Raw genomic sequence first — 22,221 nt, forward strand, 5'->3', positions numbered from 1 at the left:
ATTACTTATGTGGGACCATAGCAATAATAAAATCTCTGATTCTGTGGTGTATCTTTGTGACACTGAATCACTTCCAAGACGTTTGGGATATTGTTGCTCTGAAGTTGGAGCAGCAGTAGTGCAGGCACTACATGCATTGACATGTTCAGTGACTGGGTTAGATATGATCTGGGAAAGTTTTTGTCTTGCTTTTGTGGTTGCTGAGGTCACAAGTGCTCAGATGAAAAAAATCCCCACAAAAAACCCTAACAAACAGAAACCTGAGAAAGCCAGAAAGCAGATGATGCACATGTGGTAAAGGGAGGGTGTTTTTCAACAGCTGGAAGAGGGGATCTCCACTCTTGTAATCTAATTTGTTGGGGTATCCATGTTCTTTTACCCAGAGGTTTTGAGGCGGGTCAGACAGCGTGCTGGAGATCATATGGCGGGTAGCAATGGCCCTTGCTCTCCAGAGGTCTTGCTGGAGACTGTTGTCCTGCTTTCTCTCAGTGCTTAGGCAGGAGGCTGTCACAGCCTTCCACGCTGCCAACCCTTTTGCAGGCGTTTGTAAGCCTTCCCCTTTGCATGGGACATCCTGTAAACATATCTCTGCTAGTGTTTCTGCAGCTCCACATGTTAGGATGCAGCCCCCAGCTTGTTGGATGGAATATTACAAAATCTGATCACATTACCGTATAGCCAAAGAGTAATGGCAGGAGAGAGGGGTTCGTACCAACTGATTCTGGTTTTTGGGCTCACCAACTCAACTGTCCACTGTAGTTGCCAGCTTATTTATTATTAACAAGTTATTTGTTGGTGACAGTGAAACACTTTAAAATAACTCAGTTATACTTTTAGCATGTCTCTCTCCCTCCTTCCTCCCCTTTTAAGCCTTAATGATATTTTTTAGCCAGTTTCTTTGTGTCACATTGGAAAAATATGCTTTTTTAAATTGCTCTGGAAATGTTTGTGCTCAAACAGTGCATTACTTCACCAATAACGGAAGATCTGTAAGCAGAACTTATATGGATAGAAATCGATGCTGTTGGATTAACCCACTCAGCCTACAAATGTAAAGGTCTGATCTCTTAAACAATGTCTGCAAAGAACTGACAGTTACTGTCAAAGTGAATTAAACATTGATTACTGCAGAGAAATGACATTTCTCCACAAGGACAGGGATTTGATGGAAAAATGTTTCTGGATGGATTAACTTCCATTTGCAGTTTGGCCAAGTGTGTGTGCTGTATTTTGGGGGTGAGGTGTTATTTTCATAAGCATCTTTTACTCTGCGTAGATATTGCCTGTCTTGGTGCATGTGGAAAATTATTTTTTGCCCCTGTGTGATATGCTAGTGTAACAGCAGCATGAAAAATTCACCTTGTTTCCTGTGAGGATCTCAATTTATTCTGCAGAAGTGAATGAGTAGCTCAGTTTTATTGCGTCTTCAGTCTGTCATTGATCTCACTTCTCAGACTGAAAAATCTGACCAGTTTCTTAGGGCTGGTTGTAACTTTTGTGGTACTCACTCTTGCTAGTGGGAAAGGGCAGACACCATCAAGTATGTGTTACTCTGGGTTTTGGGGTTGGGTTGGTTTTTATTTTCCAATATTTGCAAGATAAAGATTTCCTATTGCTGTGTCTGAATCTTTCCATATGTTAGAAAATTCCAGTAAAATCTATTTTTCTAGACAGTGAAGTTGGCCTCCAGAAATGTCTGTTTTTACCAGCAGAGGCTGTTTTCAGGGGGATGATGGTTCTACAGCCAAAACAGGAAATGAAGTGATATTGTCCCTTTCCTCTGGCACTCCCTTTCCAGACTTTACCGCCCCTCAGTAAAACCTCACAAATCCATTTCCACGTTCATTCTTACAAAGAGCTTCCAAAATGCTCGAGATGCTATAGCTCCCTAGCTCTTTAAAGCAGTCTGTTCAGCGACTAGAATCAACAGACAGGAAGGCTTTGGGAGGAGTCATGTTTGTACAACAGGTCTTCACCTGGACAATGGAGGATAGTGTCGTATGTGGTGTCATAACAAGTGTAACTTGTGAGTTTGTTAGTTTGAAGGCATGTCGAGTAGTTGCACCCACTTCCTTCTACAAGGTTGTATATGAACAATGGTACCACCCAGTCAGCACTTGCATCAGTCCCTGTGACATCAGAAATAGATAATTGTCTTCCATACTATTATTGGCAAAATAATTTCCAACTCCAGCAATGTAATTTCTGATTGACTGCTGTTAAATCTGTTTAATCAGTACCATATATTAGATCTGTTCTGATACTTACTGCTATAGTAATAGATGGTGGATGTGACGACAGCCTTTATCCTGCTTTCTGGAGAGGGGTGTCAGGTGAAAGAGCCAGGCTGATACCAACCAAGCTGTAGAATTTGTACAGTAAAATGTGTGCATTCAAATACACACAGTATCAACAAAGTTTGACAGGGACAGTTACTTTTGCGCTAGCTTCCAAACTGTATTGATTCATCTGCTAAGGCAAGAGAAGGGCAGGTCTCTTTTCTGAGACATCTGAAATTTGACAGTAGGGAAAGAGTGTCATTAAGTGGAAAAAGGCTTGTTACTGTTGTTCAGAAGGACTTTAAGGCAAGAGCACAACAATGGGCCACACCATCTGTCTGGAAATCTCCTTTATTTTCTGCTTCTTTTGCCCAATATTGAATCACAGCTGTTAACTTATTGAAGTTCTTTTAATTGCTGAGCAAGTTAATGCAGGGCGCAGGAAGTTATCTTCATTTGTAGGCAGAACACACCCTGGAACAGAGGGGGCAGAATTGCAAGGAAATATGGATTGTAGAGAACATAACCACTTAAATCGGTTCAGCTTGTCCTTATGTTTAGGCGGGTCATCCAGTAAAGTTTCACATGCGTTATACAGCTCATTCTGGTTTGTCAAAGTACAGCACGTACCAAACTCACTTCAAGATTCAGCAGTCTGGTCCCTGACACAAAACAAGATGTTTGCTGAAATATCACTCCAGACACGCCATGTGCGGGAAGAGAAGGAAGGTCCTGAAGTGACAGGACAAAGAGCTGGTATGTGGTTTTTCCCCTCATTTTAACCAGCAGCAAACAGATGAATGAAAAAAAAAAAAAAAAAACAAAAACAAAAAAACCCAGAGTGCAATGTTCATGCAAACGATTGCTGAAACTAACTGAGAGAAGTCAATAATGACATCAGAGTTTGGATCACCTTTCAATTTCAGGGAGACCAAGAGCTTATCTGCATTTCTGTGCCGTGGTTTTCTCTTTGACGGTCTACAGCAGCTATCGTTTCACAGTTGCAGGTGTCTCTGCTCACCTATGAAATCACATTGACAGACCCGGGGTGTTTTAGGATTTTTTTATTAATTGCTTTAAATATATGTCAAGAGAAGTTTCAGTGTTTGAAGAGTCACTATAAAATAACTTTTTCTGAACAGTTTTTAGCTAGTGAATGGCTTTTGCATAAGTGTATCTGTACATCTACTGTTCAGAGTGACATCAGAGGTGGTAAAGGCTTTACCTAAAATAAGGACTCAAAAGAGGCAATATCTTTCTGTTAGGAATAGGATCTAGTGTTCTGTAACTTGCAAAAGAATATCCAAATTTTTGCAATAGTTCCTAGCAGTCACTGTAGTAAAGGAAGGATTAACAGGAAGGCCTCTCCTCTTTTCTTAGCAGCATGAAATTGAAACCAGTTTTTCTGCCTTTCACATTTCATTTCTTGTGTGCTAGAAAGTGTATCTGTAGTTCCTCTTTTATTAACGGAGTTGTTACTGGAGAGCAGAAAAACACCTCCATGAGTCCTTAGTAGGTAACTAAAAATTCATGTTTTCACCATCACTTTAACAAGTGACAAAATGAAGCAGTAGACAGGTCAAGTTGTTGCTGTTGGTTTTCCCTGAACGGTGTTCGTTTGCCTTTTTGCCTTGTATGGCTGCGACAGTGGGGTCATGCTTTTACTTGTGCGTTGAACAAACTAATGCTTACAAGCAGCCATTGTTTAGTGAAGTCTGCTCCTGGGGATGAGTGATGCAAATGATTACTTTTGGATGCAAGACTTCAGATGCCCCATGAAATCTAGAATGTCTCTGAAGTGACATCTGGAAGAAGTACCTTTATGTAAGAATTTTTTCTTACTTTCTCACCTTTTTTCATATTGTTCGAATGTTTTACTTTCCTTGATGGGTTTATGGGTCTTAACCATCTGAGATCAATTAAGACTTAAAACTGTACTCTGAGAAAACGTACTGAGATCAATTAAGACTTAAAACTGTCCTCTGAGAAAACGTAAGTTAGGCTTTTTATTCACCAGAGTTGTGCAGGGAGGGTAGCTTTGTTTAGCTAAATCACATTTAACAGCTTCAAGGTCATATGAAATCAGCATCTTCAGAGCTGTGTAATCCAGAAACTTGAAGTCTTTGAAGTCAAACTGTGGTACCAAAAGATGCTTTGATGGGGTGCAGGAAACCAAAGATGAAAGACAGCAACAATGCAGGACACCTGATATTGTCTGACACGGGAGACAGGCACGGATTATGAAAACCCAGTTTGCCTTTCAGTCCCATCACCTTACTCCAGCAGAAGCACTGTGTATTTGTGGGCCCAGATGAGATACATGGTGATGCAGAAGATTTTTGGTTATGCTGTATCTCTCCAAAATTGCAGAGACCATGGTGTACTGTGCAAGAAACTCAGGAGCAATAAGGATAATAATTTTTGTCATCGTAATGGATTTTTAGGAATCAGTTCCTTCAAGATGATGTTTTTGTGAGAAATTATTACATTTCTCTTAACTACTGACAGAATTGCATGGTTCTTCTTTTCTGTGGTCTCAGACAGCTGATCCAGAAGTCATGATGCTTAATCATAGCATATCAGAGAGCAGTGTATTTTGTTTGGTTAGGATGTGATCCTGCTCCGCATGTTAGATATGCACTACTCTGCCGAGTGTTGACTGATTGTTTTTATTCTCAGTTAACCTGAAACTCAAATGTGTTACCATAATGACTTTCTAAATGTTGTAGTTTATGGTGAAACATCATTTCTGAGAGGTGTGTCGCCTTCACAGAGGGTAAGAAATTCTGTAATCCGTAATATTTTTTTACAAATTTTAGATATAGATCCAAGGTGTTTCTCTAGTTTGCTATTCTCTATCTTGTGTCTATCAAAACAAGAGTACATAGAGTGGTATGTGCCTGTGACACCTGCAGTTTCAGTGTTTGGGAATGATATGTGTGAATCCGCTTCTAAATTTGGGTTTTTTTTCAACGCTTTGTAGTGCAGCAAGCCATCAAAATCTTATTAGTAAAAAGCCTCTCCTGTGCTTTTGTGTTTCAGATTTTGTTTTTAATAGAGACTACATTTTCTGTCATAATGCCCTTTAGTGAAGTTCATTTGAGGATCCTGTTCCCCTTATTTGCAGTTCTTGAAAAACATGGGGCTGCTCCCTGAACTCACACGGGTATTAAGTTAGGAGCCACCTTTGTTTGCTTGAATGGAGTCAGCCTGGTTTTGCACTGCTGTGAAAGCACAGTCCCCTCTGTACTTTATTATTGCTGAAGAAGATGAGGCGGGTTGGGAGCAGGGGTAGAGTACAATCCAACCTGTTTTCAGCTGGAATGCTTTTAGGAGCCTAACCAGTTGGCAGAAAATCTTAATCATTGTGTATGTCGTGCTCAGGAAGTTGAGAAGCAAGAGTTTGCAGAAGAACCTTCCTTTTCTTAGCCAAATGGAGGGATCAATACAATATAAGCAATAAAAATGCAGCTAGGTGCAGCGGGGGAAATGTGAAATGGCCGTAGGCTTAGGAACTTTTTACTAATTCTGCATTTTCTATTTTTTGGAGAGATGGTAAAATATTACTATAGGCATATTTCTCCTCATCTTCACTGAAGTGCTTGTTGGACTTTATAAAGTTAAGCTTTTTCTGACATTTGTGTTCTAACTGGAGTATACAGAGCTAGCTAAAGGCAAACAGACTTAAAATTTTTTTTCTTAGTTTTCCTTTTCTGCTCTGTGATGCTCCTTACTAAATATTACCATTTTCTCTCCTTTTTTTATGTGACAAACAGGGTTTTAAACATACCTCTGGTTCTGGTCTAGATAGTCTTCCCTAAAGTCTGCTTCATCTGTAAGTTTTTTTCCCCATCTTCATTATCCAAGAGTGGCAGCATTTCAGGATTAAGACAAGAGAAAATAAACTTTAAAAGAAACTAACAATGAGCTTCTGTAAAGTAGGTGTGGTGACAGCAGTGTCTTAAGTGTGTTTTGAGAAGAACAGAAACATAGGTTTTCTGAGATCTTGTTTAAGTTACATTTGTGACAGCTCACGAGAATGTGATGAAATGTACTGGTTGAGGATTTTGAGGCTGTTGACGGAGTTTTACTGAAAATCACTCTCTTGGTCAAATAGGAAATCTTCCCTTAGTCAGAAGAGCAGTAGTTTCAAGTTGACGCTGTTTTCTTCATCTGCCATGCACAGTGGAAATATCAGTGAATTTCAGAAACAGGCAAAACTCTGTTTCTGAAAAGAAAACAGGAAGCCTGAAGGATGTGTAGCTTGGTTCTTTGACTTCCAGTGAAGGCTTTCCTGGAGGAATACTAAATCTCCATTTTCTGTCCTCTCCATGAGTATAGTAGTAGAAATTTGGATCAAGGAGTGGAAAGAATGAAAGGTTACTAGCAAGAAATTAGTAGGAAAGAATAGGGGTCACTGGAAAGCTCTATAAAGATGGAAAAAGTGATCTTAGAGCTTGGAAGATGAGACAGCTACATGTGACGTAAGGCATGAGGGGATGTGTTGAAATGTGAAGCAGGCATTTCAAGATGATGCTTTTTAAGAAGGAGAAATCATTTCCACAGTGGCGTGCAAAGGCTGAGATTAAATGAACAAGACAAAAAAAAAAAAAAGACATAACTGACTCAGAAAAGCATGTGGAGTGCAACTTTCCTATGGCACTTATCTGTTCTTTCTTGGCTTGTTAAGTAAGTTTTGCCTTTGAAAAAATGAAACAGTGGCCAGGAAAGTTACTAGCATTGTACGTATGATTACACTGTGGTCTCAGTTTGAAAAATACCAGTTAGGTTTGGGGTCATTTTTGGTATATTTGTTGGATGCTGAACACACTTAGCGTGAGTGCTTTTCCACTGTGACTTAGAGAAGAGGAATTAGTAGATGCAGAGAGCAATAGGTGTCTCTCCAAAATTCTTTCTGTAGTGGCTAATATGTGGGTTGTGTTGTATATGACTGGCCTTATTGGCGGGGAAAAAGCTGCAGTACCCTTAGTCTGGAATTTTTAAAAGGCATTAATTTATTTGCCTTTTACATTTTTCTCCCCTTTTGTTTGGCTTTCTTTGTGCAAAGGAATAGAAACGTGGGGGAGCTGATCTAACTTTGACAAACATAGTTATGAAAATAATTTCATTCTGTTTGATCATCTGATCAAACTTTACATGGCAATTCAGTATATTCACCTACAGCAAATCTGCCTGTGTGTGTGGGGGTGGGGGTGGGGGGGGGACGACTATGGTCCAAATACACTAAGGATAAGAATGTCATAATGTTTATGTTAATTTCCTAACACAGAAGAAAAGTTCATGTGATCACCAAACTGTAAAGCTGTAATTGTTGAGGAAATAAATGTATCCTAAATTCCTGCAAGAATTCAGAGTACTCTTCTGTGAGGGTTTGGGAGAGTTTTCTGGTGTGACAAAAACCCAAAAACACAGTTCCAGTGCTCTGTAGGTGACCATCATTCCTTGCAAATGTCTACATGGTCTGTTCATTAGCCTTCTTGCTGAATTCTAGTTTGTGTGGTCAAGTGAATTGTTCGGCTGTTCTGGACCAAATACCAATGTGCCCTTCTCCTGCAAATCTGTTGTGAATGGTCACATAAGCAAGTTGTGTTGTGCAAACTCACAGTCTGGTTTTGTAGCAGCTGAGGGGCTTGGGAGTTGACTGCATACCCAGTTCTCTTGTTATTCTCAACAACTTTTTTCCTTTCCTACTAGGAGCAAATGCCAGCATGACTGAGGTCTGAGAAACGTGCTCCTGTGTTCCTGCCACGGGTTTGCAGGTGCAGAAGAAGGGTGCAAGGACAGCGGGGACATTTTGAGATACCATGGATATCCCCACCGATTTGGTGCCATCCTCCATGATGTCGCAACCTGAGGTGATTGAGGTGAGTAGACCATGATGAAACTGGCAGCTACACTGACTGAACCTTTTTCTTATTTCTTCATTGAATCCTATCTTTTTCTCCTGTCTCTCTTCTGAATTTTTCCTGAAATATTGTTAAGAATGTTTTTATACTTTGAGATATGACATTTCTGTGTTATACTACTATTTGGAGAAGAAAATATATGGCAAAATACAGATAAAGATAACTAAATCATAGAATCACAGAATCATCTAGGTTGGAAAAGACCATGAAGATCATCCAGTCCAACCACTAACCTAACACTGACAGTTCCCAACGACACCAGATCCCTCAGCACTATGTTGACCCGACTCTTAAATCCCTCCAGGGATGGGGACTCCACCACCTCCCTGGGCAGCCCATGCCAACACCCAACAACCCCTTCTGGAAAGAAATGCTTCCTAATATCCAGTCTAAACCTTCCCTGGTGCAACTTGAGGCCATTCCCTCTTGTCCTATCATTGTTACTTGGTTAAAGAGACTCATCCCCAGCTCTCTGCACCCTCCTTTCAGGCAGCTGTAGAGGGCGATGAGGTCTCCTCTCAGCCTCCTCCTCTCCAGACTAAACACCCCCAGTTCCCTCAGCCGCTCCCCATCAGACCTGTGCTCCATACGATCCCTACTGATTCCATGCAGGTGGTCCCTGCAGTATGGTTTGATTTTTACTGTGCCTAATGAACACAAAGTAGAAGGTCATAATGTGGTTCAGTTGGAATAATACCACAGGAAATTTCAGGTTCACTGTTCTTATCAGAAACCTAAAGTTTTAAGCCAAAAGCAGCAATAAAATTAATTATATACTTAAAATTACTAACAAACTAATCTTGCTTTTGGGAACAAAAGTGTATTAGTATTTATAAATATCTGATTTATTCAGTTCCATGTACTGAACACTAAGTACTTCTGTTTGTAGTATTTACTTCACAAGAAAACAAAAAAAGATGTTAATAACAGTCATTCCATCTCAGACAAGCATTATCAACATCCCTTTGACTTCACATAGACCCAAGTGTCTGTTACAATTTAAAACTTTTAAGGACATATATTTTTTACTGATGAGGGCACCACAGCTGATTAAGGCGCATGTCAGAAAATTGCAGATCTAATGTTTATTTTGTTTGTTTGTTTGTTTGCTGAAGATTCTTTGGCTCAGGAGACTGCATCTCTTAGCAGTATGCTCTGAGAAGGGCAATAGTTCAGAGATCCCTGGACCCTGTGAAGTTTCAAAAAAAGTGTCCACTAATAGGTGGTGATGTGAAACAAGCTGAATCCAAAATCTGCTTTGGAGAAGCTTCTTTGTGCTCTTCTCCCTCCTGTGTTTCAACTGGAGAACTAGTATATCTTAAAAGTATTTTTGTTGCTTTTAAATTCTCTGTCCCTGTTAGGGTCAGAGAAGAATTTTGTGTCTTTATAGCAGAACAGAATACCTGGAAGGAGGTGGATGCTACATGCTTGTGTCTTAGGCTGCTTGGCTGTTGCTGGACTCTTCTCCCTTTCTGGAGAAAGACTGCCGCAGGCCACCTCCTTGCATACTGTGAAAGGCACTTGCACCCCTGTCTCCATGGGTTCTCTCTTCAGACCCTTATGTATGAGAAATTTGTTTATCTAAGGATTGTTATTCAGGGTAAATGCCTTCTCGAAGGGAAAATAAGATCAACTGTGGTGCAAGAATGAGTGGAAGAAAAGCGATCACTTGTAAAGGACATGATGATCAGCATAGTCACCATTCTGTTGTATTTAGGGATGAATAAATACACATCCTGCTCTGCAGAGTTTCTGCTGAATAAATCCTGCCCTAGACTTGCATCACTTGACAAAAGACTAGAGATAAGTGGATGATTCTGGTCATTGACTACTAATCCAGACAGCTCTCCCCCCACACTTGGGTTTTAGAAACTGCACTTCAATGAAATTTGTTTTGGGAGCCAAAAAGAAATAGCATTAGGAAGCAGAGGAAAGACTGGTATCTCAGTGTGGGAGATTATGGTAGAAAATAGCATTCTCTCAATCTCATGTTTTCAGAGGGGACTTAAATTTGATATCCCTATGGGCAGACTTACATGAATGCATAAATTCCCACAGGTTTCAGTAAACCATTGTAGATCTGATGGTTGATACAAGTCTTCAATCCTATGTAAAGGAGTAATAGCTCCAAACAATCAGCTGCAAGCCACGTATATGTTTCTGAGGGTAAGGAAGTGCTTTTTAACAGGCAAGGACATAGCGAGATGCATAGCTAAAGAAACAAATAACTAGAATTAAATTACATTGAGGTAAAGCACTTTTCAGACTGGGATTGCATGGTCTTGCCTTTCATGTTTGTGTTGATATACAAATCGATTTTGGATATAGTTCAGAAAACTATATCCATTAAAGTGCTGCTTTTTTTTTTTTTGGGGGAGGACATTATTTTGCCTTTCAAAACTGAGCTGCAGTGGGCTGCAGAAGAGATTTAGACACTAATGTTTTAGGGAAAGATTTATTTTTTTTAAAAAACTTGGAAGTAGACTTGCATGCCTTCTACATGAGCTAGATGGCATCTCAGTTACAAAAAGTGTTTTGCTACTTTACTTTAAAATGTCTTTATCTGTAATCTTTTTGTATCTTTTATCTTTAAACTTTCCTTTAGCATTGCCAGAATAGTTGGTTTCCTTCATGTTTGGTCAATACAGTCTTAGAAGTAATTATCTATTTTGTATACACAGGTATGTATATGTGTGTGTATACATCTCAGTAATAAATATTCCTCTGCTTATTGTCAGTCCTTTAATTGCACAGGGCAAACAAAAATAGACTCTTATTTACCATGGGGGCGAATCCCAGAGACCTCAGCAGGACCTTTTGCAGTCCGAAGCCCACCCTGACAGGTTTTATAAATCCTGCTGATGCTTGTTGTGGCACCGCAATGAGGGAAGCTCCTGCTCATTTAATTGAAAATGGTATCTCTTTCAAGATTTGTCTTCTGAGGTAACAAAAGATAGACATTTTGAAAAAGTTTTTGAAAGTCACTTCTTGATACCAGGTGTGAAACTGTTAGTTTTAAAGTATTCTTTTTGCTAATGTGTCAACACAGGAACTGCTTTTGGTGCTCTCTATACAACCCTTTACTGAAGTAACACATTTTCAATAGTCATGTCTCTTCATACCTCCTCTATGCACTGATCTGTCTGAAGCTCTCTGCTCCAATCTTCTTTCCCCCCTAGCACCCTGTTACCAGACATAAGTAGTGAATAAGAATACAAATTTAAGCCATTTTAGTCATGTTTAAATGTGAAGGATAAGTAAATTTTCAGGGTAGTTTAGCTATCCATAGCTGAAATCTGGAATAGAAAACAGTTCTGGGACACCATTCACAATATGTCAAAGAAGTCAATGAAATAAAGCATATTCTGAAAATTTTTCGAATTTTTGGCAATGGGGTTTTATTGTAAGGCAGAATCTAGTGATTTTAGGTTAGATAAGCCATTCGGCTCTTAGAGAGAAACAAAACACAGTGGAACTTCTTGATTTTTAAGCAGGGGTTATTTTGTGGTACATGTGACAACTCCATACCTCAGCTATGTATAAACAACATTGTATCATAGAAACCTGATTAGTCTGATAATGCAGTAAGTGGAAAGTTAAATAATTCTGTAAGAAACATTTAGCATCCCAGAGGGCTTTGCTGTTTGCAAAAAGGAAACATAACAAGTGGTGATCTAAACTGATTAACGTACTCTGTGGAGTGATTAGTATCTTCTCTATTTGTGAATGGCATGAGATGAATTTTGCAGTAAAAGCTTTGAAGAAATGATTTGAGCTCCAGTTGCCTAATGAACCAGGGACTTCCAACAGTGCTTCAGAAATTCTTTACACAAGAAAACAACAAAAATTCATCATTCTCTCTTTCCTTTTGCCAGAAGTGGCTCCTACCAGCCAAATACTAAAAGTAAATGAGTACATTTAAATAACTGCCTTGCAGCTGTTCCAAAGAGAAATCCAGAGCATTTTCCATTATAGTGGCCTCTCATGGCTGTGTGGTTACCAGAGCCAAAAAGCATTTCTCCCACTCTGTGCCACTTCATAATTCTCTATTTTCCCTTCTTTTTGATTGAACTAGAGTGGAAGAGATTTAAACTATCCTTGCCACAGAATGGTCATCCTCAGTAGCTTTTTCTTCTTCATAATGATGCTTGAGAACAGACTCCTGTGGGGTGGCGCAGCTGTTCTCACCCCTTTCCCCCACAAAGCCCAACACAATTTGCATTTTGGATTTGGTGCCCAAATTTTTGCAGCCAACAAATGTGCTGATTTTTTTTCTTCCCTTCTAGGTAAGTAAATGAATTAACCTCTTTACTAAAACAGACCTCTGGTGGTAAATAAGGTCAACAAGAGAATAAAATGAAATGGTGAGGCTGGAAAAAACAGTTTGGGTTAGTAGTATATCCACCCAGTTAGAGGCATCAAAGGGGAAACTTAGATACCAGTGTGCTTTTATTTTAATATTCTTAGACTAGACAAGATTACCAGGAGTTCAAAATACATCTTTGTTTTGTTCAAGTAAGCATTATAGGCAGCTGCTTAGTACTGTATGAACAAGTTACTGATAGTGAAACCATTGTTGCCAGAGCCTTGAGATTTTTTTCTGTATTCTGTTTATATATTTCACAAAACGGTGCATCAAAGCAGAAGAAACCCAAACTCTCTGTTGTATATTTCAAGAAAAAAATGTATTTGTCATGATAAACAGAGGATAATCTTATTTCCATTTGGAAATCTCAATTTCCAGCTCAAAATGAAATTTGCTATGCTCATTAGCATAGTTTTGAATAAGCATTTTGCTTGTAGGCTAAAGTCTCCCAAATGCTCACTTTGCTGGTTTGCTTGATGAGGAGTGATGGAAGGTGTGCCCTGGAGATGGAAGTAGCTCCAATAGCTTACAGCATTTTTTCAGCATAAAATGCCAGTCTTTCAGCTGCTGGAGCCAAAACTTAATTTCCAGCTTGGCTCACTGAGCACCAAACTGGATCCAAAGGATGCATGTTGTAATTCATTATGGATGGAAACTCACTCAGGATGTTAGAGATGCAGATTATAGTGGGTTTTTTTCTTCTGTTTCTTGCATTCTGATGGCTTCTGAAGTGATACAGATAGGGGATTGTGTGCTGCACTTCTCTCCAGAAAGCTCTTCCCAGGACTGGGGTCTTTGGGGAAGGTCTGTCCTGCGCTGCACTCATCCTGCACAGCAACCTTCAGGGACTCACAACAAGTCAGATGTCTGGGTATGATGCTCAGGTTAAGGATAAAACAGGTAGCAACCAAGGAGTGAACTGGGCAAGATAATAGGGAAGCCTAGTCTGCATCATGACACAGACTATTTTTGAAGGTGTAAAAGGTGCCATATTTCAGTCATTAAATTAGATGATGGAATATAATTGCGTTCCTGTGTGTCTCACAAAGCCAGGAAGTATTGAGTCTATACCTGTGTTTGGCTAATGTTTGTGAAGCTCGGCTTGTCAGGAAAGCTCCCCCAGAAGAAAATGAAACTTCAAGAGCTTTACAGAAACACTTTTTACACTCTGTATGGGACATGTGGGCTCAATACGCGCGATCATGTCTCTCCTAGTGGCAAAGCCAATTAGCTTTTTTTTGCAATACCTCCACACTGTAGTGGTGGCCTCCCTTTGAGAAGCGGTTGGAAGACAGAGGTGGGACAGCAGAGAAGTGCTGTGTCATCTTGGAGCAAATCTTTAATAATCAAAGCGTTTAAGCCATCCTAGCAACATAAGGGGGGGGGGGGGGGGGGGGATGTGATGATGTAGAACTATGCCCTGATTCAAACAGTCTTCATTTCCTTCTTACTGAACTGAAAAGCATTCATCAGAACATGTAGGTAATGCTTGCGAGGGATGCAACTCATCTGACAATGGATCTGTGGAAAAGGAGCAACAATACAGCAGTGTTTGAATTATTGGGTAGGTTGCTGGAGGGACAATGTCACTCTCTGTCTTTTCTTGGATATTTCTTCCAATTCTTCTAGCCTTTTAATTTCCTAAATCTCCTTTTTCTTGTAGAATTCTGCAGTGAAATATACTTGATGTGTGCATACATGCTTCCTTACTGCAGCAGTAGAAAGTACAAGAAGTTGAAACCACAGAGCTGGCAACCTGGGGCCCTATTGGGCCAGCTCAGTATGCTCCTGACCATCACTGCTCTTCACTAATGCTCTTGTGTTTGAATAGTGAATTGCATGGCTCCTGATTTATCTATCCTGAAAATCTGTAGGTCCAAGTCGACATATTGAAGACTATAGTTAGCATCTTCCAGTAGAAAAGCATTTTCAAAGTTATCTGGACTTCCTGCTCTCACCCATTCCTTTTTCAGCCCATGGAAGCTATTTTTGAATTTGCTTTTGTAGTAGCTGACAAAGAATAAGCACTAAGGAAGGTCAACACCCTCCCTGGTTTTAGAGTCAGTCTGTAGAGGTCATAATCATAGCTTCCAACAGGATCTGTGCCACTTGTGAATTATACCTTCTAGCAGTAAAATTGCTTCTTTTTCTAGCATTGCTGGTGACTAGATCTCTTCGGTACACCAAGTGTCTAGATATCTTAGGTTGCCCTTTTCAGGTATAAATTGTAGCATACAGTGAACTTCTCAGTTCAGGTTCTAATGGTTGGGACATATCTTAGCTCTGAGAATCTGTAGTAATACAGTCTACTACGGAAGCATCCTTAAAATTACTGGATATGCTAGCTATTGCTTCATGATCCATAAGTAACGTTATGCTTTATCATGTTATAGCAGAGTTAAAGGGATCCCTTTGCAAAGAGGTTCATTTCCTCCTGTCTTGTGAAGGGCAAAATGAGTCTAGTGAAATGAAGAGGTGCTGTGACTGAACCGCCACATCTTATTTTACAAGGGTTTTTTTTAAGTCCATTGAACAATTACTTTGGGATATGCAGTTCTGAAAAGGGTATGTGAGAAGCAGTTGTATCTTGGTGGTAGGGTTTCATACTTCCATTGTACAGATGAAATTATATCTGTACATAAGACATAGTAGGCATAAGACTGTAATGAACCAGGACCCTTGTCTTGAGACTTTTTGATTTTTTGACCTAGATTTTAGGTAGATGGGTAGATGCCTACTCAGCTTCTACTTTTATCTTTAAAGGAAACATTGTCTTTTCTCCTTTATTTTTAAACCCCTTGTTTCTTTTGCATTCTGCAGTTTGAAGAATAGTTTGTGGTTTTCATTAGTGATGGAGAAATTTTTGTTGCAAATGGGTATTTTTTCTCATCTGTTACAACTTTACTTTCATAAACCCCATGGTTTTGCAGTTGTGGGTTGAGAAAGTATTTACATATTGATTCAATTATTTCTATACTTACTTGCTTATGCTTATTTTAAATATATTCTTAATTGATACCCTTATTTGGTGATTTTGAAGTTGGCAGTTCCCCAGACTTTTTCCTGTCTAGGCTTCCTGGTATGTTGGTAAACTTCAGAGTATTTGCCTAAACTGAAATCAGCGCTACTGCTTTACCATTCACTGATGCAGTAAATGTAAAGCTGTAAGACACCTATTGCTGTTTTGGAGTCTAGTCTACCATTCATGATTCTGCATTTCCTCTGATGTTTTCTGCATTTCTGGGCAGCACTGAGAATGATAAATACTATTTTGAGGATCCAAGGGTAGGTACCTTAGAATTAAAAGCTCATCCTGTATAGAATGAGTCTTCTCAGTCTCACAAACTTTAAGGAGACTGAATGCAAGTTGCATGACTTGTGCAAAATTGAGGTCTCTGGTTTGTACTTGGCATTTCATTGTATGCAAAATTGTCATCTTCCTCCGACTTCCTTGCCAAATAAATTGCTTTTCATCTTGTCCCTGTGTTCTGGGTAAGAAAACAACAGCATGTTGTGGTTAATTCAGTAAAGGGGGGAAAAAACCTGAGGAGCAGACTGTGTTCGGAAAGCTTAGGGTTAAAATATTCTTCAGAGTTTTCTTGGATATGGAATCATTTTTGTGGCTTCCAAGTTTTAAAAGCTCTGTAAAAGTCAGACCTTAGTATTCTAAGAATGTTCAGCTCTGTTTCGCTGAGACAAATAAATGCACTCATGCATACTGGGGGGGGCGGGTGTCTTTTTTATTTTATTTTTGTTAGGTGGACAGAGGAACTCTGCAAACTCTCAGGTTGCAGTGGAGTTTGTAAACTGATCCTTTACCCCTCAGGCACCTTGTGCTAACTAATGCTTCGTTTAGACAGTATCAATCAGTGATGTTTGAAAACTTTTCCACCCTAAACATCTCGCCATGCACAGTCCTCACCAGGTGGGCTGTCATCCTCCACCCAGCTGGCAGGATCCGGAGATGACTTCTCACCTTTCTGCTTCAGGCAGCCAGTGCCTTCTCCACTCTGGTCTCTTCCCTGAGAGGGGAAGGTGGTAATGGTCTGCTCACTCAAGGGCATCCCGTGGGCAAGCTGCTCCATGCCTTGGATCCAAATCCTCACCCCAGTCTTTAAGCTGTGATGGAGAGGTGGGGCAGCAGCAAGATAAATCAAGCACAAAACACTGGAAAGCTGTGTACATGGACTCTTCTTCCCAGTCTTCCTACTGATGTGGTCTCATACCATCAGGGGAGAGGAGACAAGAGGACAAGTATAGCAAATAGTGGCTGGAAAGGCCAGTGCAAGGGGACGTTCTGGCCACTGGATGACTAGGTGTTGACTGCAGAAGCAGAGTGAGTTTTAATTGTTAAGTCCTAGTGCCAAATTTCCTGGTCTATGTGTGCTGTGTTGTGGTTATAACTACGTCTCATGATATTAAGGGATTTAACTCCATGTACTCAGGATTTTCTCATTCTTTGGTTTGGGATAACTGTCTTGAGTATGAAATCAACCTCAGTTGGTTAGAGGAGGCTTTGCTTTTAGCCTGCTATTACTCCTTTTTGCCTTATCTATCTTGTTGGTTTGTAATTCAGACGTTTTCTTTTTGTACACAGATATGTCCTAGAGGTTTAGTTAACATGGGCAATTTGCAGTTCAGTTTGTTTTAAACTTCTGTTGAGATATACTAAATGGATGAGGTAAATCTCAGGGCACTGTACATCTGGCTTACCCAAGCAATGAAACACACTGAGTGAAACTTCAGGAAATTAAAATATAAACTTCCCTGCCCCTTTTCCTGCAGGGGTAGGAGAGGGATGGGTCTGCCTGCTTGCATATGCCATTATGGCATGTTAACGCTTTCGGTACTCAGAGATACGTTGTATTTACCTCCTGCTTGAGACTTTCCGGTCAGATAGAAGTATCACGGCTACATGGGATGCCTTGGGATTTATAGGCTTGTGACCTGTGAGGTCAGAACTTTCCTATAAGATATGTGCTGGCATTTGAGAAGGCTGATCATCTGGAAGTCCCCTGTTTGAACTTTTGTCAGGAAACTGTCTCTTCTTTTGCACTTCTTGCCTTGGGACTGAAAAGATTCCTTTCAAAGGAGATCCCAGGTTTTAGATTAGCATGGCCTAAAAACAAAAGTACTCCAAAATCCCTTATGTGAAGACAGTGTTTTGTTCCTATGTCTTCAAAACGAGAGAAGCCAGTGAGCTTCATGCTATTCCTCTGAATCGCTCAAGTGCTGTCATGCTTTAAAATTTAACAAATCTGACTTTTTAACATTTTACATACTCCTATGTATGTGGCATACCTTCAGTCCTGGCATGGCATTTTGTGACTAAGACAATTTTTTCTTATTGTTCCTTTTTTCAGACTTCATGTGAAAAAGCTCAGGAGGATATTACAAAATCAGGGAATAATTCACATTCTAAGCCAGTGCAAAATAAAGCCACAAAAAAATTTAAAAAAAAAAAAAAAAGAAGTGTTATCTACCACATCTTAAATTTCTGATATAAAAATACATATTCAGCCAGGTCTAGCTGGCCTCTCTCCATGGGAGTAACAGTGGAGCAGAAATTGTAACATATGGGCAGCATCCATCTGGAAGAAAAATTTAGATCAAGAAATATATAAACAAAGAGAAAATTTATTCAGGATTGCAAAAGTCCACTAGATCCTGGAGTCCTGACCTCCTCTGTAATTCAAAGTGTAAGACTGTATCTAGATATTCCTACAGAGAGTAAAAAACCAAGGCATTCATGTAATTAATGCAGATGTTGGCAAGCTTTTATAAGGGCCACTAATTCATTCGTATGACTTCCTCTCTCCCTCAAGGGTTCTTATACTTGACCTGTTATTACTACACAGTCTTTAAGCAAAGAATTAAAGCCAGATGTCTTGTAGCTAGGTTTCTCTTTGTTAAGTATCCCTTATAAATAGGGGTTTTTCTATACAACAGAGAGATCCTACATGAGAACTTCTTAAAATTCTTAAATAATGAAGGCTGAAAGGTTTCTAACCTAAGAGTTGATGTATCCTAGAGGAACAATAAAAGTTTTATAATCACTGTGCTGAGAAATACTATTTACTCTAGCTTTTTATTATCCTGGGTCTGCAAATATTTCTGATCAATGTTTAGGTTGGAGGTAAAATCGTTCTAAAAAGACCTTTTTCTTTAACATAAATCTAAATGTCATGTAATGCGTTTGGGATATAGGTGGAAAGTTTTGTATGTTGCTTTATTGGAATTAGCTTCATTGTGTTGACAAACAGGGAAATGAAAGGAAACAGAAGTAGCTTTGGGTAATACTAAAGAAATCTTTATCAGATACTATCTACACTCAAGTCCAATTATTACTACTGTTTCACAATTCTGTACATTTTTAATTTCAACATGAAGGTTAGGTTAGCTGTAGTATTCCTTGCAGAATGGCTGGAACTGTCCAGAACAGAGTTTTATTTGCATGTTTTAACAGGAAGATACTCTCATCTTTTAGTGTTGTTGGTCTGTTCTTTGATTTGACATTCTCCAGTTTCTTGCTAAAACTGCTCCTATTTTTCGCAAAAATTGAAGTTTAGTCAGTAGAGTTTCACATCCATAAAAGCGTGGTGTTAGGGCCACGTCTCCTGGGTCTCTTTAAAAAGAGACTTTTTTTGACGTGAGTTTCTTGGTTTGTTTTTTTTAATTATTGTTTGTACATTCTCATTGTTAAGCCATGCTAAACAAGGAACCACGATGTTATTCAGAGGGGTTTCTTTTTCTAGGATTTGCCTTTTGGGAATTGCACCTTGAGTAATTGATTATAACTGGGGAAGGAAACTCATTAAGCATTTTCTTGTTAGCTGCCAGTTTTACACAAAATCCATACATTCTGGTGGAGTATGGGGCTTGTTTGTTGCACCCATAGCTGTGCTCAGCTCAGTACTCTGCAAGGAAAATTAATCATGTATTCCCTGACATAGCCATAACAATAATGCAAGAAATAAGGTTTGACGCTTTTAACTCTCGTTAAGTCAAATATTGCTTTTCTGATTTCTTGCTTCACACCTTCTATTCTAAATTGGAATAAGCCAGTTCAGATGACTTATACTTAAAAGCATGGTGTATTACAAACCTTGTTTAGAAACATGTCTGATGGAAAAAGAACACTCATAGAAATACAGTGGCATGCTTCTTTTATTGTTTATAAATGCACTTCATGCTTTATGGACAGACATAGCCCCTGGCCCTGGCAATTTGCCATCTCAGAGCACATTGATGATTTTAATTTAGGGTGTTCTCCCCAGTTTTTAAGACAGGACAAAAATGAATGCCCCTGATGAAGACCTGAATGAGTTAAAACTTGCTGGGAAATGTAATCCACTTTTCCACCTCTTTGAGGAGCTCTTCTTTTAACAATGCTACAGCCAAACAACAGTTTTATGCACTGCTAATGTAAATAAGGTATCCTGTAACAGAGTTAACTTTTCTTAATTATGAATCGCATGCCCTTATCTTTAAGTGAATTTTTCAGCAGGTCTGCTTGGCCAGAAGCTCATGTGCTGTGCAGTTTACAACTACGTCAGAAATCATGCTAGGTCCCAGAGCAGTTGAAAGCATTTCTGGTTGTTTCTAATCTGGTTGCTGTTATAGACTCCTCAGAGCAATTGTTTGTGAATTGTGGAATGCCATTTGGTCTGTGAAAAAAAAAAAAAAATTGTTCTGAAGCATGTTTCTTTCCTGTCCCCCTCCCCACTCTCTGTGCATGTTTTGTCCATGGAGGCAATCATATGTTTTCAGTTTTGATGTCATTCTTCTTTTTTCTCTCTCTTTTTTTTTTTTCCCCTTTTCTTTCAGTCCACGGCCATGAGCGAACCACAGTGCTACTACAATGAAACTATTGCCTTCTTTTATAACCGAAGTGGAAAATACCTAGCCACTGAATGGAACACTGTCAGCAAGCTTGTAATGGGACTGGGGATTACCGTCTGCATCTTCATAATGCTGGCCAACCTCTTAGTTATGGTGGCTATTTATGTCAACCGCCGATTCCACTTTCCTATTTATTACTTAATGGCCAACTTAGCCGCTGCGGACTTTTTTGCAGGACTGGCCTACTTTTACTTAATGTTCAACACAGGACCCAATACTAGAAGATTGACTGTAAGCACCTGGCTTCTCCGTCAGGGTCTCATTGACACTAGCCTGACGGCCTCTGTAGCCAATTTGTTGGCCATTGCTATTGAGCGGCACATTACAGTTTTCCGAATGCAGCTACATACTCGGATGAGCAACCGGCGAGTGGTGGTTGTAATTGTTGTTATCTGGACTATGGCCATCGTCATGGGCGCCATACCAAGTGTCGGATGGAACTGTATTTGTGATATCACTCACTGCTCCAACATGGCACCACTTTATAGTGACTCCTACCTGGTCTTCTGGGCTATTTTCAACCTGGTCACTTTTGTGGTCATGGTGGTCCTATATGCTCATATTTTTGGGTACGTCCGCCAAAGGACTATGAGAATGTCCAGACACAGTTCTGGACCCCGCAGGAATCGGGACACCATGATGAGCCTCCTGAAGACTGTGGTCATTGTGCTTGGTAAGTGCTTAATTTGCCTCTCCTGTTCAACCCCCTCTGTTCGTTATCAGGTGATTTCAGTAATGCATGTGCAGATTCTGGGAGGTTGGCAGCATTTGGAAGACACTAGAAGCAGTAGCAACAATAAAAAACACCAGCATTCATTACTGTGTTGGGACTATCAAGCTTGTTTATAGAATTCCATATATAAGAGATTTGGTCACTCTGCCCTGTAACATGAAACTGATGAAAATCTAGGACCGTGAGATGTGAGGTGATGTTTTTTTTGCAGCAATGCAGGCTTAAAACCTGTTGTAGCAGCCTATCCTGTGCAGTGTTCACCCTTCTGCCTTTGAATATGCCGAATGGCTATAGCCTTAAAACGTACAGGGAAGGCTCAATCTTCCACTGAAGTACTTCATCTTCTTTTTGCCACCCAAAAGGTATTGTGTGTATTCAGCCAGTATTCCCATGTCTGGAGAACAGTGAGGAGCTACATACAGGCTATTGCTTGAAAGATTTTGTGTGTTAAGCAGGGCAACATGTACAGTTCACTCAGGTCTATAATATTGGGCACATCTGAGTATCTGCCAATTTGCTAATACAGAAAATTAGCATGTGAGGCACTGGTGTGCTTAAGCACACTGCTCAGGACGTGCCTAAGTTTCAAGGCTTGGAAAAGAGGCAAACATGAGGCAAATATCATGACACACTTTGGAGTCAGAAGGTTCCTGTCATTTTGTGACTGGCTGTATTTGGCTTTTGTCTGGGGCTCTCAGTTTCCTTACATAAAAGCACAGCCTAGATACTGGGTACCATTCCCTGCTCATGTTCTTTGCAGTTTGTTCTGCTCTTTGTTGCTGCAGATGATAGTGAGCTGCAGGCAGACAGAGATGGTGTCAGTTGTCATCTTGTCCCAACCTGTGTTCCCACTCACAAGGTCCTCCAACATGGTACACAGGTCTTGCTTTGACATCCTGATTTCCATGGTCTTACTATAAGACTTGTGCTTTCTAGCAGTTACTGTCTACACACACATGGCAGAATAGTTGCAGATATTTACTGAGTCACTATGTCAACTCACATTAGTTTAAG

The 22,221-nt window shown here is 39.9% G+C and overlaps 1 protein-coding gene across 3 annotated transcripts in view; it reads left to right on the top strand.

Moving 5' to 3' along the window:
• LPAR1 (lysophosphatidic acid receptor 1) overlaps positions 1–22,221 on the top strand; it is a 77,302-nt gene that overhangs the window by 16,273 nt on the left and 38,808 nt on the right. For all 3 annotated transcript variants that reach the window (XM_074932683.1, XM_074932682.1, XM_074932684.1), the window contains 2 exons: positions 7,995–8,164; positions 20,400–21,147. In XM_074932683.1, the coding sequence (XP_074788784.1) occupies positions 8,105–8,164; positions 20,400–21,147 (808 nt within the window). In that variant the 5' untranslated portion in view covers positions 7,995–8,104. The remainder of the gene's footprint in view (positions 1–7,994; positions 8,165–20,399; positions 21,148–22,221) is intronic.

This window comes from Athene noctua, chromosome Z (genome assembly GCF_965140245.1).
Source record: "Athene noctua chromosome Z, bAthNoc1.hap1.1, whole genome shotgun sequence".
In the NCBI taxonomy this organism is placed as follows: Eukaryota; Metazoa; Chordata; class Aves; order Strigiformes; family Strigidae; genus Athene; species Athene noctua.